The sequence below is a fragment of the Carcharodon carcharias genome, chromosome 12, assembly GCF_017639515.1.
Source record: "Carcharodon carcharias isolate sCarCar2 chromosome 12, sCarCar2.pri, whole genome shotgun sequence".
NCBI lineage: Eukaryota > Metazoa > Chordata > Chondrichthyes > Lamniformes > Lamnidae > Carcharodon > Carcharodon carcharias.
In genome coordinates this window covers 105,482,348-105,506,476 of record NC_054478.1, presented here as the reverse complement: position 1 = coordinate 105,506,476, position 24,129 = coordinate 105,482,348, and the positions used below count along the sequence as shown (strand labels likewise).

Sequence of the window (24,129 nt, the reverse complement as noted above, 5' to 3'; positions counted from 1 at the left end):
TTAAATGTGCAGTTGGCAGTTTGGGGCTAGCTTCGTGATGTGCTGTCAATTTTAATACTCCTCATCCCACCTGCTCCCAAACCCACATTCTCCTGCAAGTTAAAATTCACAGTAATTAGCAAAGAACTATAGGCAACACAAGAAGAAAATACTTAATGCGTTGTGTTGTGATTTGGAGTACCTTGTCTGAAATGGTGGCGGTGGAAGCAGATTTAATGACAACTTGAAAAGGGAAACTGAATAACTACTTGAAGTGGAAAAGAATTGCAGGACTTAGGGAAAAAGCAGGGAAATGGGGCCTTTTTGGATAATGATTTATATATGTGATGGGCCAAATAGCCGCCTTTGTATTGTTATCATTTTATGGTTGCTGATGGCTTGACATTTTTGGGATATCCTTCCCTATAGTGCTGGCGAAGTTATACATACCTGCTTTTGCTGTATGGAACTGATGGAGCGGAAGCCCTCTGAAAAGTAGCTGAAGGGCAGCACTGCAGGCTACACCTTTATTGCAAACATTCTTTACCAGCCAGCTTCTATATAAGGATGGAACTGAAAAGAACGGTTAAGTGTATATATTCTGAGCGGTCCATGTGTGCTTCTTTCTTTCCCATCTTCTACCTAATTTTCTAAGTTCTGTCGCTGACTTTGGAGGACCAGCATTTCAGATAGGATATAGTTTTGCTATAGCCCTTCCAGTTACAGGCACCTATCTCTAATTAGGCATTATCTTCTACAGAAACTTGCATTGATGTTCTGAAATTGGTGCCATTGACTCATGCTTTACATATGAAACTATATTTGATAGTTGTAAAAGCCCATCTGGTTCTTTAGGGAAAGAAATTTACCATCATTACCTGGTCTGGCTGACATGTGACTAGACCCAGAACAATGTGGTTGACTCTTAACTGCCCTCTGAAATGGCCTAGCAAGCCACTCAGTTCAAGGGCAGTCTGGGATGGGCAACAAATGCTGACCTTGTCAGCGACACCCACATCCCTGAAAGAATAAATAATACATTTGGAGAAGCTCTCCATTGTTAAATCAGCCCAAAACAAGATGGTGAAGTAGGAAACGGGGCACCAATCTTTTTACTTATTACATTAATATTACATATTCCTGCCTCCATAAATAACACCCAATGTCCCAGTAGTCTTTCATAATATGTGCTTAAGATACTTAATCCATGCCCATCACCCTTAATCTTGATAATACAATTAACATATCATTAACAGACTCCCTTTTCTTTAAATTAAAACCTTATAACATACAAACAATATTTCAAAACAAATAGAAGAAAAATATTCAGATAAAAGCAAAAAACTGCGGATGCTGGAAATCCAAAACAGAAATAGAAATACCTGGAAAAACTCAGCAGGTCTGGCAGCATCTGCGGAGAGGAACACAGTTAATGTTTCGAATCCGAATGACCCTTCAACAGAACTAAGTAAAAATAGAAAACAGATGCTGCCAGACCTGCTGAGTTTTTCCAGGTATTTTTGCTTTTGTTTTGAAGAAAAATATTCTCCATATTCTGTTTATCGCATCATAATACCAAAGGCCCCTTTTCTCGGTTTCCTAATAATTTATTAGTGCACGCATTCCTTTTAGTAAATCGCTGATAATTGGTGACTTGCGTTGACCCAATTCCTCTTCCAGATATCTTTATATATAGTATCTCTTTCATACTAGCAAGATCAATCCACATGCTTTTCTCTGTCAGTCTTTGTCGAATGTACATTATCCCACAGGAAATGTTTGGTTATCCACATAGCATTCAATGGGCAGAATGCCCCTTATGTAGGATTTCCCTTCAAATATTTGGTAAGTAAAACCCCATATCTATCGTCATAAAAACAGAAAATACTGGAAAAACACAATAGGTCTGGCAGCATCTATGGAGAGAGAAACAGATGCTTTGAGTCCAGAATGACTCTTGGGAGTCCATATTGGTTGCTTTTACTAGAGCCAGTGTTTCCACAACTAAGGTACTTTTAACCACCTCTTCTCATTTTCCATTTCACACACCAAGAATATTATAAACCCAGCTGTACTCAAAACACCCATCCAGAAGATTGGCATGGGAAGCATCACTAAAAGGGACTAATTTCATGTCCTTTGGGTCCCCCAAGGCTGGAAACTTAACTATGCATTTATCTGTACTTAAGTCCTTTAATGTTTATTTACCCTTAAAACATCCATAATTTTAGCATGTTTCTTCATAAATATTTAGTTCCAATACATTAAAACTGGCATCAGGACTCGTCTGATTTAACTGTCCAATTAAGCTTCTTAATAGCTCTGTTTCTTTTTTAGATGTAACATCATCTTTCTGTGATGATCTAGCATGATTTATTGGGATATGATTAAAACTTGCTAGATATGTTTATTGAATCAAAGTTACTCCTGACCTATTCTGAGTAATGTCTAAGCCTGTATATTTTTAAAAGGCCCCTGAAGCCTGACTTACAATCTTAAATTCCCCTTTAATCGTATTTATAACAAATTTCCCAAATTCCACAGAACCTCCCCTAGAAAATCATTGGCATGTATCATAAAGATGCCTGAAAGTTTCCCTTTGTGGTACCAGTAGAACATTGCTGGATCTTCTTCCAGTTGAGTACAGCCTACTTTCAGCAAGACAGACCTAACCGAGAAGCACAGTACCCTCAATACTTCATTCAGTCCATGAATGTATTTGTTTAATTTCCACAGCTTCCCTTCTACTACTTTAGGCTGTTTCAAAAACATTTATTTTTGAAATTTTTCACCCTGCACAAATGAGGCTTTTATATTAACCTACATTCCCATGAAATGGGGCCAATGGAGCTAAGAAAATTTTCAGGATTACTTTTCCCACCATGGAGGAATCGACTTTAACATCTTGATCTCCAAGTCTCTCTTCAAAATCCTGAACCCCTATTCTTACTTTAGTCCCATCTGGGAGGACCATTCCCATATATATCTATCTGTGTCATAAGGCTGGCTGTCTTTTATCTGACACTTCAGAGTAGACACCAAATTCCTTCCAACTTTCCTACTCTTTTTTATTGTTTTGCTTCTCAAATTAATTTGTTTCTAGTTGGCAGCCACCAAAACGTCCAGGTCATAAGGGCTCCTACTTCTAGTAGTGTTCCTGGATTGTTCTGTAGTCCTTGTTCTGTTGCACAACTTAGTCAAGCTACCGCCTCTTCTTGCCCTTCAATGTCTTCCTGGACCACTATTGCAGGATCTCTCCCTCCCATGATCAGAGGTTCTGTTGCCAGTACTTGTTTGTTTCCTAGTACAAGAGTCAATCTCAAATCCATTAGGAGAACTTATGCTTTCCACTGTTTCACCTGATTTTGCCAGTCCATAGATTTTACCTTGTGTCCATCATCTTGGGCATTTGGCCAGTGCTTAAACTTGCCGGTAGCTTTTCCTGCTCTCCCTTCAATAGTCGCTTCCCTCCATTCAGTGAACCTTTCTTGAATGTTTGTAATTCTAGTACTGACTCTAGGCAGTAGTCCTTTGGATTCAAATGCCCTGTTCTAAGTGTCGGCTCCATTTTGCCCATTGCCATCCATCCCTTATCTAATATATTCTGTTCCTCATAAATGTCTATCATATGAGTGAGAGGTACAGATGCCTCATAATCTTCAATTAATTGCTCTAATTCTGAAGGTAACTGAGATGAATGGATCTTAATAGTTTGACTACCATGTTGGAGAACCACTGTCTTCCCATTACACCTTAGCCAGAACCTTACACTTTTTCTGACCCTCTCTTTTAAAGTGTACTAAATCCCCAGGATTAAAGTTTATCTTGAATAATCGAATGCCATAGAGCTCTCACATTTTCTCAGATTTATGCCTGGTTGAATGCCTTCCTCCCTACATGTAAAGCATTCAAGTGTGCAAGTAAAACTGAACAATTTGTGGTCCCTGCTAGGGCAATGCGACTGTTACACAGCGCACAAGGTATCTTGAGATTCCTCCCATCGACCAATTGATAAGGCCTATGGCCCCCAACCTCAGGTCCATGATCCATGGGAGCCTCAGCAAGACCCAGAAGATGAGGAGGTTAGACCCGTACCATGGAGGCATCTCATACAACCAATGATCTACCGTTTCCTATCTGGAGATGAGCGACAGACAATGCCATGCCCATCTGTGCTTGTTAAGAGACAAGGTGGATCATATGTGCCATATTCTGTGGGAGGATCTAACACCCATGGACTGGGAGGACATTCCCTGCCGTGGCCCTGAAGGTCACTGCCACATTCAATTGTTTTGCCTGCAGATTGTTCTAGTGATTCACAGGGGAGCTATGCAGCATTTCACAGTCCTCAGCATATAAACCTATCAAGGAGGTGACAGCTGCCCTCTACCGTAAGGTTCAGCATTATGTGAACATCACACTCAAAGCTAGCTGGGTTGCTGGATTTCTGGGGTTTGCAGCTATCTAAGGCTTCCCTAGATAATAGAGTGCAGTTGATTGCGCACACGAGGCATTGAGAGCTCTGTGGCACCAGCCCCTGATGTTCATTAAGAGGAAAGGGTTCCACTCCATCAATGTTCAATTGATGTGTGATCATCAGAAGCATATCATACACGTTTGTGCTAGGTACTCTGGGAGTTGCCATGACTCATATACCCTCACATATTTGAAGAGCCTCAGCGAATACAGGAATGGCTGCTTGGGGATAAGGGGTACCCGATCAAATTATGGTTCATGACCAGTGTATCATCCTCTGAAGTCACTGGGAGGAGAGATAAAACAAGGCTTATAAGGCAACATGATCCATTATCGATCAAACCATTCACATCTTGAAGATGCGCTTCTGATGTTTGGACCACTCAGGCTGGGCCTTGCAGTTCTCCACAGCAGGGCGTCCTGCACCATCATGGTCTGTTACGCTCTTCACAACATAAGGCTTCAAAGGGAGGATCCCTTGCCAGAGGGAAACATGGAGGAGGCTGAGAGTTCCTTGAATGATGTAGAGCGGGATGATGTTCTGCTTCCACGTGAGCATACCATTGAAGAAGCATGATATGGGAGACGTGCCTTTGCCATACTGATAGGCGCAAAATTCCAGGATGTTTAAGATACAGGCAATGGGACACATCCATATTCTTTTTATCCCTTAGTACCAAGCCAGTACACTGAAAGGCCTTTACAACTAGTGACATTGAGAGCAAGTTCAGCATTCGTACTTGCACCCTCCATCCTCATGAATTATTAGGTCCTAATCACTGGAAAGGAAAGCGGCGAACCCTCCATTGGCACACTGTAGGAAGTGATATTTGCCACAACAGCACAGAAGCTGCATCAAAAGACTTGATGCAGTGGTGACCACCTTTTATGAGAAGCTTTTTGCAGACATTGAGATGTGCACATGGTTGGAGAGAGCATCATGGCTCTACAGATCTTGTGCTTTGACACTACCCATGAAGGCAGTCTTCTCATTTGGAGAGACAATTACAGCTAACCCTTCAAGGCTACTGAAGACCCCTAACTCTGACATGTTATCTTGTAAGGAGTATGGTTGCTAACACATTTTGCAGACACTTCAGTGAAGAGTTTGACACATCTCCCTGACATAGCAAGGATAGAGTAACTATAATGGGTCAGCTACAGATCACAATGGGTGGCAAACACTGGCAATAAGAAGGCACATTGATGCATATGCATGACACGTTCAAATGATGAGACCATTCTCATGAATAGCAAATGTGTTTATAAAGTTGCTGTATTAACAATGATTGATCACCTGTGCCGCATAAGTGATTTCAAAGCTTTTCTAAATTTTTCTAACACTACATCTAGGTGCATCCCTGACATCCGCAGCACAGATGGAGGCAGCCTGCAGACTGGTACGCCCTGTTGTCTTTGATGACATTGGCGGGCGCCCTCTAGAGGGTTGAGGGATGGAGGGTCCCGGCCTACTTTGGGTGTCCTGCTGTGGGGCAAGTGAACCCTCCTCATCCTGTACAGCTGGAGGTGATGGGGTCACAGGCAGAGGGGATTGGGTAAGGCTGGACACTATTGGAGTCACCTGGGTGGATGGCCCTGGATCTTCAGCTGCTGGTCCTCCCTGTGGGTACCTGAGTCCCTGAGGAGAAGGGGCACCTGGAGGGAGGTCAAGGTACCCTGGCCCACTCCTTCTACCTCGCCTAGCCGCTGATGGACCCCACCAATGCCTATAGCAGTGGGGTACATGTCTGAGCGCAACTCCAGCAGCATCTGCTAGACTAAGGTTTCCAAGGCATTCACCACCCTTCCCATGGAGACCTCGAGATGCTCACATGTTAGAGCCATGACATAAGACAGAATGTGGACAGACTCCTCCATCCTTCGCTCTAGTTTGTTGACTGTCTCTCACAACTCTACCTGATTTTCTGCCACCTATTGTTACATCTCCAGCATGTATGAGGCTCATCATCAGACTCGGACTCAGCAGGTGCTTGATCTCCAGCAGTCCTCTGAGTGCCAGAGACCTGGGCTCTCACTGTCTCCGGCTGCAGTGGAGGTGAGGTGTTCCCCAGAATGGGACCCTGAAGCCTACTCTATAACTAGGACAGGGGTATGTGTCTCTGAGCTGGTAGAGAGTGAGTTGAATGCAGTGATGGGTCTTTATACAATGACTCCTCAGCTTCTTCATCTGAGATGGCCTGAGGGCTAGGGCTTATAATGGGTCTGAGGTGGCCTGAGGGCTGGGGCTTATAATGGGTCTGGAGCTGCTGGTGCCTGTAAGAGAGAGCAGATGGATTTAGCTTATGGACAGACTGGATACAACATTGCAAATCACTCACTCAGAATGTGATCAATTCATGGAGGGCGCATCCGTACCAGTTTGTTGGGAGAAGTCGATCTTGCTTTCCCCACAGAAGCGGTCTCTGTCCTCGCCCACCAATTCGGCAACATCCTCCTCAAATTTGGTCAGTTCCAGGAGGCAGTTGCGTAGTGATATTGTCACTGGACGAGGAAACTAGAGGTAGGGTCATTCTCTGGAGTCCCGGCTTCCAATCGTGCCATGGCAGAAGGTGGAATTTGAATTCAACCAATAAAAATCTGGATTTAAAAGTCTAATGATCATGTCATAAAAGCCCTTCCAGTCCACTAATGTCCTTTAGGGAAGGAAAACTGCTGTCCTGGTCTGGCCTATACGTGACTCGAAATCCACAGCAACGTGGTTGACTCTTTAAATGCCCTCTGAAATGGCCTACCAGGCCAATCAGTTGTATAACACCACTAGAAAGTCAATAAGGAATGAAACAGGATGAGCCACACGCCATCAACCTAGGCGCCGGAAACAACAACGGCAAACTCAGCTCTTTCAACCCTGCAGAGTCCTCACTAATTTTTTTAAAAATTCATTCTTGGAATGTGGGCTTCACTGGCTGGGCCAGCATTTATTGCCCATCCCTAGTTGCTCTTGAGAAGGTGGCGGTGAGCTGCCTTGAATCACTGCAGACCATGTGGTGTAGTTCCACCTACAGTGCTGTTAGATCTGGAGGTTTGTGCCAAAATTGGGAGAGCAGTCTCAGATTAGTCAAGCAACAACCTGACAAAGTCATACTCATGGAATCATACCTGACAGATAATGTCCCAGACACCACCATCACCATCCCTTTGTATGTCGTGTCCAACCAACAGGATACATCCACCAGAGGTGGCAGCACTATGATGTATGGTTGGGAGGGAGTTGCCCTGGGAGTCCTCAACATCGACTCCAGACTCTAGAAGTCTCATGCTGTCAGGTCACACATGAAAAGGAAACCCCCTGCTGATTACCACATACCACTCCCCCCTCAGTACTCCCCAAGTTGAACACCACTCAGAGGGAGCTCTGAGCATGCCACACCACACAGCCCTTGTGAAGACAAACTGTCATCTTCACATTGAGGATATCTTCCATCATATGTGGCACTACGGCCGTGCTAAATGGGATAGATTTCGAACAGACCTAACAACTCAAGACTGGGCAACCATGAGGTGCTGCAGGCTATCAGCAACAGAATTATACTCGACCACAATCTGTAACCTCGTGGCCCGGCATATCCCTCACTCTACCATTACCACCAAGCCAGAGGATAAACCCTGGTTCAATGAAGAGTGCAGGACGGCATGCCAGGAGCAACACCAGGCATTTGTAAAAATGAGATCAACCTGGTGAAGCTGCAACACAGGACTATTTGCATGCCAAATAGCATAAGCAGCAAGCGATAACTGAGCTAAGTGACTCCACAATCAATGCATCAGATCTAAGCATTGCACTCCTGCCACATCCAATCATGAAAGGTGGTGGAATATTGAACAACTCACTGAGGAGGAGGTTGCACAAATATCCCTAGCCTCAAAGACAGGAGAGCCTTTCACATCAGTGCAAAAGATAAGGCTGAAGCATTTGCAACAATCTTCAGCCAGAAGTGCCAAGTGGATGATCCATCTCGGCTTCCTCCTGAGGTCCCCAGCATCACAGAGACCAGTCTTCAGCTAATTTGATTCACTCCACATGATATCAAGAAACAGCTGAAGACACTGGATACTGCAAAGGCTATGGGCCTTGACAATATTCCAGCAATAGTACTGAAGACTTGCGCTCCAGAACTTGCCACGCTCCTAGCCAAGCTGTTTCAGCTGTACAGCTACAGCCCTGGCATCTAACCAGCAATGTGAAAAATTGTACAGGTATGCCTTATACACAGAAAGCAGGACACACCCAACCTGGCCAATTACTGCCCATCATTCTACCCTTGATCATTAGTAAAGTGATGGAAGGGGTCATTAACAGTGCTATCAAGAGGCACTTGCTAAGCAATAACCTGCTCACTGACGCTCAGTTTGGGTTCCGCCAGGGTCACTCAGCTCCTGACCTCATCACAGCCTTGGTTCAAACATGGGCAAAAGAGCTGAACTCCCGAGGTGAGGTGAGAGTGACTGCCCTTGACAGCAAGGCAGCATTTGACCGAGTGTGGCATCAAGGAGCCCTGGTAAAACTGGAGTCGGTGGGAATCAAGGGGAAAACCCTCCACTGGCTGGAGTCATACCTAGCACAAAGGAAGATAGTTGTGGTTGTTAGAGGTTAATCATCTCAGCTCTAGGACATCACTGCAGGAGTTCCTCAGAGTAGCATCCTTGGCCCACCATCTTCAGCTGCTTCATCAATAAGGCTTCTTCCATCATAAGGTCAGAAATGGGGATATTTGCAGATGATTGTTCAATGTTCAACATGACTCAGATACTGAAGCAGTCCATGTCCAAATGCAGCATGACCTGGATAATATCCAGGCTTGGGCTGACAAGTGGCAAGTAAAATTCGGGTCACCCAAGTGCCAGTTAATGACCACCTCCAGAAAGGCAGCATCTCATCATCTCCCCTTTACATTCAATGACATTACCGTCGCTGAATCACCCAATATCAACATCCTAGGGATCGCCATTAACTGGAAACTGAACTGGGCTAGCCATATAAATATTGTGGCTACAAGCAGGTCAGAGGCTAGGAATCCTGCGACGAGTAGCTCACCACATGACTCCCCAAAGCCTGTTAACCATCTACAAGACACAGGTCAGGAATGTTATGGAATATTCTCCACTTTGCCTGAATGAGTACAGCTCCAATAACACTCAAGAAGTTTGACACCATCCAGGACAAAGCAGCCCACTTAATTGGCACCCTATCCACAAACATCCACGCCCTCCACTACCGATGCACATTAGCAGCAGTGCGTACCATTTACAAGATGCACTGTAGGAACTCTTAAAGCCTCTTTTGACAGCACCTTTCAAACCCATGACCACTACCATGTAAAAGGACAAGTGCTGCACATAGGACCACCACCACTGGAAGATCCCCTCCAAACCACTCACTATCCTGACTTGGAAATATATCGCCAATCCTTCACTGTCACTCGAACTCCCTCCCTAACAGCACATGTACCTACACCACATGTACTGCAGCAGTTCAAGAAGATATCTTCTCAAGGGTAATTAGGGATACGCAATAAATTCTGGCCTAGCCAGTGATGCCCACATCCCATGAATGAATAAAATCATCAAAAGGACGTCGGCTGTCCCTCTTGTGGGCAAGTTTGGTCTGCATGAAAACAAATGGATGGAATGTGATGAGAGATGGTGAGAGGTCAGGAAGCATGCATGCCTGCCATGTGCTGAGCCTTCCTTAGTATGGAGTGAGGATGGAGTTTGTGCAGCATGATAGATGAGATGCTGGTGATGTAAAGTGCCCATGAGACAAACAGTGCTGATGTGACCCCTGCATATATTGTGTAATCCTTTGAGTGCATGATGCCTTTATGAGAGTGTGAGATTAGAGTGAGCTGAAGGTTGACTTACCCTGGTTGGAGCAGATGAAATCATTTATTCACTGCAGTTGTCCGATGCGCTGACCTCCTTTGCGATTGCCTCCCAGGCCAGTGAGGTGAGGTTGCTGGGTTTCCTCAAGCCATCCCTGCGGTAGAGGACATCCTGGTATTGGCAGACTCCATTGATGAGGGCCTTCAGGGAATCATTACTAAACCTTGCAAATGCTTTTTTTTTCGACACAACCATCTGGGGATGTCTTCTTTACAAAGCTTGCTAGTGTGTTTGAGTGGCATTAAATATGGCACCCAGACCTTCAACCACATTACGGTGGGATGGATGAATCCGTTCCTAAACCTGACTGTGCATAATTATTTAGCTTCTGAGTGCAAAATTGGCCTCAATTTTCCGCTATGGCGCCCAGTGGGAAATGTGCCATTAAACCCACCTACCATGGCACTTAGTTTCAAAAATGGAAAATTCCTCCGTTAGTTTCCAATCTTCATCTTTAGGCAACCATCCACTGCTACAATGTTAAATCACTGTAAATCCTGATGGTGAAGTAGGAAACCAGATGTCGATCTTGTTACTTAATACTAGATTTATTTACAGAATGCAACATTACATATTGCTGCTTCCTTGCTAGCCAACACCCAGTGTCCCAGCAGTCTTTCATTATATGTGCTCATGGTACTTTTTTCTTTATTTTTTCATGGGATTTTGGCATCATTGGCAAGGCCAGCGCTTGTTGCCCATTCCTAATTGCCCTTTAACTAAGTGGCCTGCCAGGTCATTTCAGAGGGCGGTTAAGAGTCAACCACATTGCTGTGGGTCTGGAGTCACATGTAGGCCAGACCAGGTAAAGATTGCAGATTTCCTTCCCTAGAGGACATTTGTGAGCCAGATGAGTTTTTGCAACAATCGATGATCATTGTCATGGTCAGCATTACTAGCTTTATAATTTCAGAATTATTAATAGAATTTAAACTCCACTAGCTGCCATGGTGGAATTTGAACCTGTGTCCAATGAGATGTGTGCCTCTGGAGTACCAGCCCAGTGACATTACCACTGCAACACCATCTCACGTAATTAGTTAATGCCCTTCACTTGTGTACACTTACTCTTGATAATATAATTAACTTCCATGTATATTGTGAAGACAGAAAGATGCAACAGCAGGTGATCGTTGAGCTGTCTTGTTTGTCATGATGCTGAAAGATGTGTTGGATAAGCCAAATGCTGGAAAGTGCATGGTACAGCAGCATAAGCATCAAGGAAGCATTGGGTAAAAAAGAGTGATGGGTAAGAAAGGTGAGGTTGCAAAACTAAGAATTGCAGTGTCTAAAAATGCACTAGCACTGCAAGATCTTGCTTTTGCCCTCCTTTGTGAGGTTGAATTATTCCGGCACTGTAGATGTATCACCATGGTTGGTGCATGCAACATTGAGCAAGCTAGCCCTCTCCTGCCATGTTTTTCACCCCTTAATCTTAAGGCACCCAAGGCCATCCCTGGGGAAATGAGCTGCACCCCTCTTCTTCCCTAGCTGCACCTCCTGCAGCAATGTTCCAGTAGCATCTTTTATCAAATAGCGGGCCTTGTTTATCTGAAATTGCAATCAGACATCTAAGATAACTTCCAAGAGAGTAAAAGCAAAAAACTGTGGATGCTGGAATCAAAAACAAAAATACCTGGTAGAGCTCAGCAGGTCTGACAGCACCTGCGGAGTGGAATACAGTCAACGTTTCGAGTCCGAATGACCCTTCATCAGAACTAAGGAAAAATAGAAAAGAGGTGAAATATAAGCTGGTTTAAGGGGAGGGGGGTGGGGTGGGACAGGTAGAGCTGGGTAGAGGGTCAGTGATAGGTAGAGATTGCCAAAAGATGTATTGGACAAAAGGACAAAGAGGTGTTGATGGTGGTGGTATTAGCTAAGATATGTGCTAATGGTGACATTAAGGGTAGAAGGCGGGACAAGCAAGGTACAGATAGCCCTAGTGGGGATGTGGTGGAGGGAAGGGATCAAAATAGGCTAAAAGGTAGAGATAAAACAATTAATGGAAATACGTTTAAAAATAATGGAAATAGGTGGGAAAAGAAAAATATATATAAATTATTGGGAAAAGGGGGATCGGAAAGGGGATGGGGATGGAGGAGAGAGTTCATGATCTAAAGCTATTGAACTCAATATTCAGCCCAGGAGGCTGTAAAGTGCCTAGTCGGAAGATGAGGTGCTGTTCCTCCAGTTTGCGTTGAGCTTTGCTGGAACCCACAGTGGTTGACAGACCCCTCAACTGTGTCCGGCTCATCTCCCGCGCATCTGCCCTCACAGCTTCCTCTCCCTCCCAGGACCATGATAAGGGTCCCCCTTGTCCTCACTTATCACCCCACCAGCCTCTGGATTCAAAGGATCATCCTCTGCCATTTCCAGCATGATGCCAACTCCAGCATGATGCCACCACCAAACACATCTTCCCTTCATTGCCCCCGGCAGCATTCCGCAGGGATCGTTCCCTCCGTGACACCCTGGTCCACTCCTCCATCACCCCCTACACCTCAACCCCCTCCCATGGCACCTTCCCTTACAACCGCAGAAGGTGCAACACCTGCTCATTTACTTCCCCCCTCCTCACCAGCCAAGGGCCTAAACACTCCTTTCAAGTGAAGCAGCATTTCATTTGCACTTCCCTCAATTTAGTCTACTGCATTCGCTGCTCCCAATGCGGTTTCCTCTACATTGGAGAGACCAAACACAGACTGGGTGACTGCTTTGCGGAGCACCTTCGGTCTGTCCGCAAGCATGACCCAGACCTCCCTATCGCTTGCCATTTCAACACACCACCCTGCTCTCATGCCCACATGTCTGCCCTTGGCCTGCTGCATTGTTCCAGTGAAGCTCAACGCAAACTGGAGGAACAGCACCTAATCTTCCAACTAGGCACTTTACAGCCTTCCAGACTGAATATTGAGTTCAACAACTTTAGATCATGAACTCTCTCCTCCATCCCCACCCCCTTTCCGATCCCCCTTTTTCCAATAATTTATATATATTTTTCTTTTCCCACCTATTTCCATTATTTTTAAATGTATTTCCATCCATTGTTTTATCTCTACCTTTTAGCCTATTTTGATCCCTTCCCCCCACCCCACCCCCACTAGGGCTATCTGTACCTTGCTTGTCCTGCTTTCTGCCCTTAATGTCACCATTAGCACATATCTTAGCTAATATCACCACCGTCAACACCCTTTTGTCCAATGCATCTTTTGGCAATCTCCATGTATCACTGGCCCTTTATCCAGCTCTACCTGTCCCCCCACCCAAACCAGCTTATATTTCACCTCTTTTCTATCTTTCCTTAGTTCTGATGAAGAGTCATTCGGACTTGAAACGTTGACTGTATTCCTCTCCGCTGATGCTGTCAGACCTGCTGAGTTTTTCCAGATATTTTTGTTTTTGTTCCAAGAGAGTAATACATTTTTAAATTGATGCAAACAGCCAAAAAAAATTGAAATCGATGCAGCCAAACCACCACAAGAAACATGCATCTCGAAAGACCTGCAACAGCACAATTCATTGCTGTGCACCCAAAACCATTGCTAAGTGTATCCAACGCACAGCTGTGATACATAAATTCCCGAAGCCTCTTTTCATACTCATGACTTCAAACTGGTTTCGAGAATGTCTTTGCAGTGTTCTGGATCACTTGAACTGAAGTACAGGAAAAGAAGAAAATCAGCTGAACTTAACTATAGAGTTTTGCTTTCCTATTGAAAACTATATAAGTAAATATCCTGAATTTGTGTCAGTTTTTCCACAATAAGTAGTGTAGACCCACTTAGTAATCTGCGCTTTAAGTAAATAATTGCAGTGTTGGTAGTAGCTTTTGGGCCTTGTAACCATAAAAAAGTATGGAGACAGAAAGGTCTTGGAATTATTCATAAGGCTATTGCTGAACCAGACTATTGTCCAATTTTGTTTTTAAAACTACTTTCAGTTTCATTCATACATTTCTATCATTTTGGCAATGATAGAAATGGTAACATTGTCATACTCTATTATCAAAGCAAGGGCTCGTACAAGGAAGTTTAATTTTGGCCAAGTGTTATAGATAGTTTAGGTTAACATTATGAGCACTGATAATAAACATGGTTTCCAATGATCCTGTATTATATGTTTTGCCTCCAGGAATCTAGGTTGCATCCTGTCAGAAGAAATTTTTCCCAACCTCCACCAGTCGGAATAAAACCTCGTTACACACGCAGTCCACATTATCATTTGAGGAAGGAATACAGAGCAGAAGATTCTATTCTTACTCCACCTTCTTCAACTGAATCTGTTAAGTAGAAGAATTTGTAATGCCATTGTTGTATTGGAACACATATGTATGAAAGGAGACATAATTGAAGAGTCTTAATCTTTGAAAGTACATGTAAGAAGTGATTCTTAAAGATATAAAAATTTATTTGGTTAAATAGTGTAGGCTTAAATAAGTATCTTAGGCATCTTGGTTTGTAAATTGGAAAAATGTTATGTTATCAAACATGCCACAGTTAATATGTCTGAGCATGTCTGCATTTTATACTTCAAACTGAAGAGATCTTGCAGTGTAAGTTAGAACCAGAATATTTTTAAGAATCATGGCAACAATGTGAATTCTTAGAAGTTGCAAATAATCCAGACCAGGCATAATATGTGGCTGTTGGGTACAGAGCAGTAGTTATGCTGATTTTGAGAAATAGCAGGAGGTTAGAAGTAGAAATTTATTTAACAGGAAGAAGGAAACAAGCCTCAGTTTTGAGCTTGAATGTCGCACCTCTAATTTTTAAGGAATTTTAATGTTTACACATTTTTACATCTTTTCCTTTTTATTATTTGTATTTTCCACATAGATTCATACAATTAGATTTTTTATCATTTATGTATCTTTTATTTATAGTAATATGTTTTGTAATATTATAGTAAGTTAATTTAGATGGAATTATTTTTATCCTTTCCCACTCGATGTGGATGGTTTATTTAGTGTGTAAGGCTTGAGTAAAAGCCCTGCCTTGTGGACCACTTACTTTTGCACACAGTACCTTTTATTGTGTTGCCCATTTATACGTATCTTTCTATAATGTCGTTTTTACATAGATAGGATAAACAATTAATATAGTATAATGTTGAAGTATTACTGTTTTACAATAGTTTAGTTTGTTAGTTGTAGCTTAGGTATGGTTAAGTAATTATTAGAGTTCTAGATGTAGTGCAAATTGGTGCATCCTGAATACTCAACTGACATTGTAACATTTAAGTGCATTTATTATTTCACCATAAAACAAAGGTATCTGTGAGTGCATGTGTTCTATTAAAAATACGTTTCAGTTCTATTTGCTCAAGGTAGTATAAATATTTATATCAGACTTTTTGAAAATTGGGCACTATCCGAACTTTTCAATATTAATTCTGAGACAGTGGATGATTTAACTGTTCCCACCATTTAACTGTTCTGAGAAACTACAACAGAGAGTGACTCACCCAATTTACACACCACCCAATTTTCCCTTTTCATTCAAATCAATGGAAAGGAAAATGGAGCAGGGTGTAAATTGGGCAGCTGTTGTGCTGCACATTTCCTGCCCAGTGGGAATGATCAAAGTTACCACACCTGCCCCACATTTCAGTCTTGTTTTGGTACAAGGTTTTGTAAACAACAGCATTCTGTATTGCTGCTTAGGGACAGTATCTCAAACATACTGCTTATTTCCCATAAGTAAATACTGTGAATAATTGAGTTTAACATCCCACAGAGTTCACATCAGGAAGGAATCTACATGGGGCGTCTTAGAAATAATATTTATAGTTTTGAAGTAATATTGGATGTATTTTGCCAGAACACTCAGCACAACTTTGAAAGTTAGCATTGCAATTTAATCCTCCCAAGTGATGCTGGTTGCCATTTCCAGTTTCATTGAATGGTTTGACCGTTCGTTTTCTAATTAGATGTCCGTTTCTTCCTTGTGTTGCTGAAAAATTCTTTCAGAGGGATTGAAGGCAGAATCTCTGTTGTACCAAATTTATATCTTGCTTCAATATCTGGCAGCTTCGTTGCTGGAAACATTACAAAGTTTCTGAAGCTAAATACCAAAGCAGCTACTCATCTTTGGCTTTGAAGCATCTGCTTCTACTATTATACTGTTTGAAGTAAACTAGTTACAGCAGCACTGAACTGCAATGAAAAACAGCCAAAGCAAAGTGTTTTGCCACTGACACACATCACTGAGATGAGACAGAGCAGATTAACATTCTTAAGTACAAAATGTCTTTTGGAATTTGCACGTTCATTAACTGCTAAAAAAAAAGTATTTCATTTTGAAGTAGCTCTAGTTTCTACAAAAAGAATATCCTCCTCCCCAAATCTGCTATTTGGATTTGAAAGTTTGATTAATCTCCCTATCTTATTTGCCTTGGTAGGTGTTTGCTACCAGCACATGATCAGGCTTGACTTTCCACTGAATTAGTTGTTGGCTGCCTGCAACAATGGTGGCCCATTCTATGTACTGTAGTATTTCACTTTCACCATCACAAAAAGATCCGATAAATGGTTTCCTACTTCAACTCTTAATCATTATCTGATTTCTTTAATCTGTGCAATCATCTTCCTTTGTACATATCTTTTTTATGTTTTCTTCTCCCTTATCCTCTACTCTCTGGTAATTTTACCGTGATTTTGAGGATTTGTAGACCACTCTTGTATTACTTGGTGACTTCTTATATTTAGAGGTTTTTAATTTTTTCACCTGTTCTTTTAAAAAGAAGGAAGATTATGATTAATGAAGGAACAAAGCTAAGCTACATTCTGGATACAACAACAGATTGGTTTATACAGCCTGAAGGCTGATTATAGTATCTTGCAGGCCTACAAATGGCTTTCTTGCTTTGTGAGTGGAAATGACCTTCCATGCACACCTAGCTGTGGAGTGGTTTCACAGTAAATCATTGGATTTCATTACAAGTAAGTTGGCTTGGACTGTTTCGGCTGTTAGATAGCAAGCATGACTGCTGGCCAGCTACAAAAAAGCAGCTGACCTTTCCCTTAAGCTTGAGATTGATCTTTCCTTTTTCCCAGAGAACATGACCAAGCAGAGGGAAAAAGGACAAAGGTCTGTGACACTGGGTCTCTGTCTTTACCTTCCCCTCCCTTCCTCCAACACCATCTACACTTGGTTGTGGGATTTCCAAAGCTCCCTCACAGGGATAGACTACATGCACCTAGAGCAGGTGTAAGAAATGTAAGCCAATGCAAGTGAGTTTGGAGAACCTAACTGTACATAAAAGTATTACAATCCTACAACAATTGCCTGATTTGCACCAAAATTCTGGGCACAGGCCTCTGCAGGGTGAGCCTGTACCTGGCCCACATCAGGCTGTGCTAATAAGCTGAACTCAGAAATACAGGAGGTCTGGGTTTTTTCAAGTGGAGCGCACCTTCATTGCACTCCACCTCACTAGCAAGCTGGGTGGAAAGGAGTGCGGATCATTGGAAAATTCCAAAAGCTCCTTATCTGAGATATACTGATCAGAGAAGTCTCAAGTTTAATTTTCGGTCAGTTTTGAGTTAGTTAATCTCAGCAGTGGGACTATAGTTAGCTGCGTGCTTGTAGATTAGGGACAATAAAAAATCACCCACAGTTCCTCCTATCACATGGAATGGCAAATTTGTGGCTATCAGATAAGGACAAAATAGGGTTCAACTGTGATATCTTTCACAGTTAAAAAGCCTATCTACGATCAGTTTCAATGCTCAAACATGAATAATGATCACTTCGGTAAGTTACCAGATGCCAACTGCCACCTACATCACTGTATCCCAATGGGTCAGCACCTTCAGGATAGGGGCAGGAAGAAGACCAATTGGAAACTAAGGAAAAAAGCAATTAAAAGAAATATGTACAAAATAAAGTGCATACCTTAAATTTGATGGATTAATTGCAATTCAGATTATTCTCTTTTGTCATTCTCTATATTTATGGATTCTCCTTACTCCTACATTTCGTATACTGCTACTATTCAACCAGTGTACTAACAGCATGCTTTCCTGCCTATCTCTTGTTTTGTTGTTTAACCCGAGGAAGTGCCTCTTGTAACCTTCTCCTCTGTGGTGAATGAACAGATAAATTCTAAGCCAATATGTTAAAAAGTCATCAAAACCCATTAATTTTAATAATCACAACTAATATACTTACAATAATTTAGAGTTGAATTTTCTATTTAAATAATATAAGCAACCACTAATTTCAGCTACTTGGAAATACATGTTAACAGTTACAGCAGTCAAATATCATATGCGGTGTCATAACTCTTTTCATGTTACCTTTTCCTTTACTGAAACTATATAAAACACCATCACTATACAGTAGTCAACTAGCTGATTCTTAATTATGCGCATGTTCAGCAAGATGTAGTCCTCAAGCCACAATTTCTCTGGGCTAAAACTTGTTTGTAAATCTGTCATCATTCATTTAGACCACTGAATTATTATTAATATATGTTGGAGTTGATTTTGGTTCTTAAATCATTTTATAATGACAGTATTCAGGTTAACCATGACAATACAGAATGTTGAGAACCCAAAAGATTTTTTTTCTTTTGTGAACCTGAGCCAACACTAAGACCTTTTATGCATTAAAATTATTCCCTGTATGTTTGTATTACACAGCAAGTAGAACAGTAGATTTATGCAACAATTTTGTTAATACATCTTTTGAGAGTAATGGAAAATAATTATGTGCATAAGTAGGTTGTAGCATGGAAATCAACAAAATTAATAATAACGTATATTATTAATAAGGAATTTTGGATGTTTGTTTACCAGTTTTGCCAAACTCTCAACAAGCAGTTACAGCTTTAAAAAATTCCCTATCCGAAGACTAATCTTATCTCTCTAGTTTACTTTCTCCCAACCAGACACCCCATATGATGCACTCTTTTACAAAAGAGTAAACTGCTTGTTTTTTAAGACCCACCTTGCTGCACCCTACTCCAATGACACAGCAGTACCTTGTTATCCTACTGGTCTGCCAGAAATTTGTTTTTCATTAGGTTTTTAAAAGTGAATTTATCTAAAAACTTATTTACAACTTTTTAATATTCTCATAAGTTTGTCAGGCTTGGAAGACTAAATAACCATGAAGGACATATTTGCTCAGAGTCACTTGTAGGCTTTGTGTACTTTCCTGGCTTAACTGTAGTCTTATTCTTCTGTTGCAAAACAGAAGATTATTAGTTTGATATTCAAGATCTCCTGTCAATAGTGTTTAGTTTGTGACACATAATCAGTATTAGCACAGTTTTTGGTATGTAGGTCACATTTTTACAGTGTTTCAGGACCTACAAACACAAGGGTAGAATTTATGTGCCAATGCAAATGACTTTGCTACCTCATGTAAAGGTTGTGAATGGAAATTTTACATTAGTGCAACATACAACAAATGGTGTCTCTGTGTATAGAACTAAATTTAATGCTAATATAATCTCATTTATATTAAATCACAACTTAATTGTGGCATTCATTTGTTCTGTTTGGGGTAATTTTCAGCTTTATTGCCTGGTATAATAAATGGGTAGAGGGTGTTGCCTGCTTGATATAAAATCCACTCAAATTTTATCCCATTAATTTCAGTGAGATCCAGCCAGTCAAGTTGAAAATTATTGCCATTGTCTCTGAACTTAATTGTGAACCTAGACTGTGAACTTTGATTATTTCTACAAGTAAGATACCAGTGTCACACTTTTATCTAGAATGCTAGCAGTCAAAATGTCATATTTGTACACAACTGCTATCTAACTGTTGAGTTGAGACAAGTGTCAAATGCAACTATCTTAAGGTTTATTTAGTTAGCAAGTTAATATTTAGCATCATCTTTTAAATGTATGACTTGTAACAATTTGGATTTTAGAAGTACCACTTTACTCTTCAGCTTCATAGCAGTTCCGCAAATGCATTTTATTTCCCATGTCCTGGAAGCTGCACAGTATCTGTCCTTAAAAAGGCTACATGATCCAAGAATAATAGATGTATAACACTACCAAACATTATGCTTGGAACAGCCCACATGCTTAGTTCTGCAGTTGACAGAATATCACAACTCAAATCAAAGCACTTAACTGCTTAAATTACTACTGTATTTGGAGTTGAGAGAATACACCAATGAAAAATCAAGATTGGGCAACTATTGCAAACTGTTAATTTACAAGGGATTATTTTATCTTCTCAAACAGTCCTGCCACTATACGAATAGAGATGCAATATTTTGTTGATTTAAACAAACAGTCCATTAAATTATCTAACTGCCATGGTGCTATTTGAACACGTTCTCTGGATTATTAGTCTAGGCCTCAGTAACATAACCACCATAGTACTATTTTCCCACAAAACAATAGTTACTACACATCAAAAAGCAATTAATTGGCAGTGAAATGCTTTGGGACATCCTGAAGATATGATTTGTATGATGTAAATGTAAATCACCAAGTTCTTTCAGGTGAGCTGCCTTGAACCATAAAACCTTCTAATTTTTAAGTCAAATTCCTTTTAGTCTCCACATTTCCATATTTAAGATAAAAATTAACATAAAAATATAGAATTTCAAATATACTGTTAACAATTAAGTACTAATAGATTAATTAAATCCAGTATAATACAAAATACCTATATACAATGCTAAGGTAGAGTTGACTAAACATTTTTGAGTCAAATGTAAGGCACACATTTGTGGATGCAGCTGCGTTCATATCTAAACTTTTTTTGAATGGAAGCGCAAAATGTGTGTTTACGATATGCAAAGTTTTCAAAGCGACATTATTTCAAAGGAAAAGCTGAAATTTTGAAGTAAAAATGGAAAATGCTGCTAATAACCAGCAGACCTGGCAACACCTGCGGAGAGAGAAACAAGAATTAATGTTGCAGCTTGATGACCTTTTGTCAGAACTGTTCTACCAGACCTGCTGAGTACTTCTAGCATTTTCTGCTTTTATTTCATCTTTTTAGAGGATCGTAGTGTTAATTATTTTTTTTCCAGTAACAGTTGATCAAAAGCACCCTCTGAAGCGAAACTTGACCAAGCAGACAAGGGTTGCAGAACTTGGAACTTACACAGTGTCACTTCTTGTGTGTTATAGTTAAAAAAGAAAATAACTTCTGTTTTTTATCAGCCATCTGATAAATCCAATGTTGGTTAATCATTAGAAGTACAGTATCACTCAAAATGTAACATTTAAATTGTCCTATAATGGCAAATTAAAATTATAAGTGATGGAACACACACAATTACAGAGTTTCCTTTTACTGTAAATAAAAAACATTAAGCACATATAAAATGTAACTTCTGAAGATGTACCATTGTTCTTGGCTATAATTGCTACAAATGTTACATTTGAAACTGACTGTAATCGTGAACAAGCTAAACTCAGTTCAGTGCATCACAACCAACATTTTTCAGTTCAGTGTTTACTGATTATATTCTCATCACCATGTAAATCTCTTCACAAATAGGGAACATTTTACATGGATTATGTAGAAATGAGGTGACAAATTTTACACACAATCTTTTTAAGTTTTAGTCATTGTGTTTAATTTAAGACAACTGCCAGGAAGATGGTCATTATCACATACTTCCCTTATTGTACTACTGTATACAACTTCTACTATACTCATGTAAAACTAAAAAATTATGTCCAAATGACTGCTTTGTGAATTATTTAAAGTCAGGTGTCTGTAAACAACTAAGTCTGTTCAAGCATTTATGCAAAACAAATGTTGTAGCATGGTTTAATTGTTCTAACATAACCATATTTTTGATAACTAAATTCCTAATGAGGATTGACAAGCGTTTTTTAATGTGATGCAGATTTGAGTTTGGTTTGGTACCGAACTGTAGCTAAACTGTAGCTTTGTAGTATTTAAATATTAAAGTAAGGCAATAATTTGTTAAACTAAAAAAACTTATTTGACCAGTAGAATATATTGTTAAGATGCAGCGATATGTAAGGCTTACAAATTATAGACATGACTAATTGCTGAAAAATGATTGTAATGTCTTAAAGTAGTCTTGTTTATGTAAGTCTCATTGTAAATAAAGCAGTTCACCATTCTGGTTCAAATTTCCTCTGTTTAACAGCTGTGTGCATTGTTAACAATTGTTCTTGGATCTAGTCATTTGTGATGTGATTGTGGAATGAATTTATATATAAATAAGTAACAGGTGGCGTTTAATGCAGAAGAATGGCCTGGAATAAGTTTTGGAACCACAGATCAAGAATAGAAATATAAGGCAGGATATTGCGTGCAGGGGGCGGGGCCCGCTCGCCGACATGTAAAATGACACGTGATGTTGTCGGGCAGAACTCCCGATGTCACCGCGCATTATTTCAATTTTCAGGTCGGCGGGGGTGCAGCCGAATCAGCTGTGTGCCTGCCAACCTGTCAACAGCCAATTGAGGTCATTTAAAAATGAATTGAAGTAGTTAAAGGACCTGCCCATCCAACTTTAAGGTTGGCGGGCAGGCCGGGAACCCTGGCGGGCTTCAGAAAGAGCATGAAACCTCATCCGTGGGCAGGATGAGGTTTCATGTAGGTTTTTTAAAATTAATAAAAGTTTAATTGAAATTGATGGACATGTCCCAACTCATGTGACAGTGCCACATGAGGGTACATGTCAGGGAGATTTTATTTTTCTATATTTCTCATTTTTGAATTTGGCACCGATCTCCCTGAGGCAGCACTTTGCCTCAGGGAGATGAGGCACACTCGGCTGAGGGATTCTCCCCCTGCTCAGGGAGCACATAGCGCTTCCCGACTGACGTCATGCAGGGTGGGCCTTAATCGGCATGCCTGCATACACCCGCTCCTGAACTTCCCCCCTCAAAGGGGGGAAAGTTCTTCCCATACTTTAGACGTTGAGACAAATCCTCCAATTTAAGTTGACAGGTTTTTTTTAAAAAGAAAAAGACAATTCGTTATTGAGATTAGTGATGAGAGGAACCTAATACAGCCCCAAGAAGCCATGGTGTTTCTGCACCAATTGATGGTTTGCTCATACTTGAGATGCTTTGTAAAGTTATTTGGTTATAATAGTTCTAGAAAAAAGTGGTGGGGGTCAGTTAGCTCAGTTGGCTATATAGCATGATGATGGTGCAGAATGATGCTGACAGCAAGGGTTCAATCCCTATAACAGCTGTGGCAATTCATGGAGGCCTACCTCCTTGCCTTGCCCCACAATTGATGTGGAATGGTGCCCCTAAAGTTACATAAACAATTGTCTCTCTCTAATGGAGAGAGATGCCAAGGTCCTTCATGGACCACAGCCAATTACCTACCAGAATATAAATAAATGTATCAGCATAGTATGAAGTGTAAGGAGACCTCACTTACAAAGAAAGGCAACTGGGGCTATATTGTAAAAGCAAAATACTGCAGATGCTGGAAATCTGAAACAAAACAAAAATAGCTGGAAAAATTCAGCAGATCTGACAGCATCTGCAGAGAGGAATATAGTTAACGTTTCGAGTCTATATGACTTCGTCAGAACTAAGGAAAAATAGAAAAGAGGTGAAACATAAGCTGGTTGAGGGGGGTGGGACAGGTAGAGCTGGATAGAGGGCCATTGATAGGTGGAGGCAAAGAAGAGATTGCAAAAGATGTCATGGACTAAGGGGTGTTGATGGTGGTGATATTAGCTAAGAAATGTGTTGGGGCTATATTGTTACAGGCTTGATTTCCTAGACAGGTTTCTCATAAGAAACAGTGAACTTTATTTACAGGGCTTCAGCAGCAACAGCATGCTT

The 24,129-nt window shown here is 41.0% G+C and overlaps 1 protein-coding gene across 1 annotated transcript in view; it reads left to right on the top strand.

Annotated features, from left to right (window-relative positions):
• The window catches only part of LOC121284701 (protein boule-like), a 154,410-nt gene extending 139,761 nt beyond the window's left edge, over positions 1 to 14,649 (top strand). The window contains exon 11 of the mRNA XM_041200257.1: positions 14,491 to 14,649. Coding sequence (XP_041056191.1) covers positions 14,491 to 14,649 — 159 coding nt within the window. The remainder of the gene's footprint in view (positions 1 to 14,490) is intronic.
• Positions 14,650 to 24,129: the final 9,480 nt, after the last annotated feature.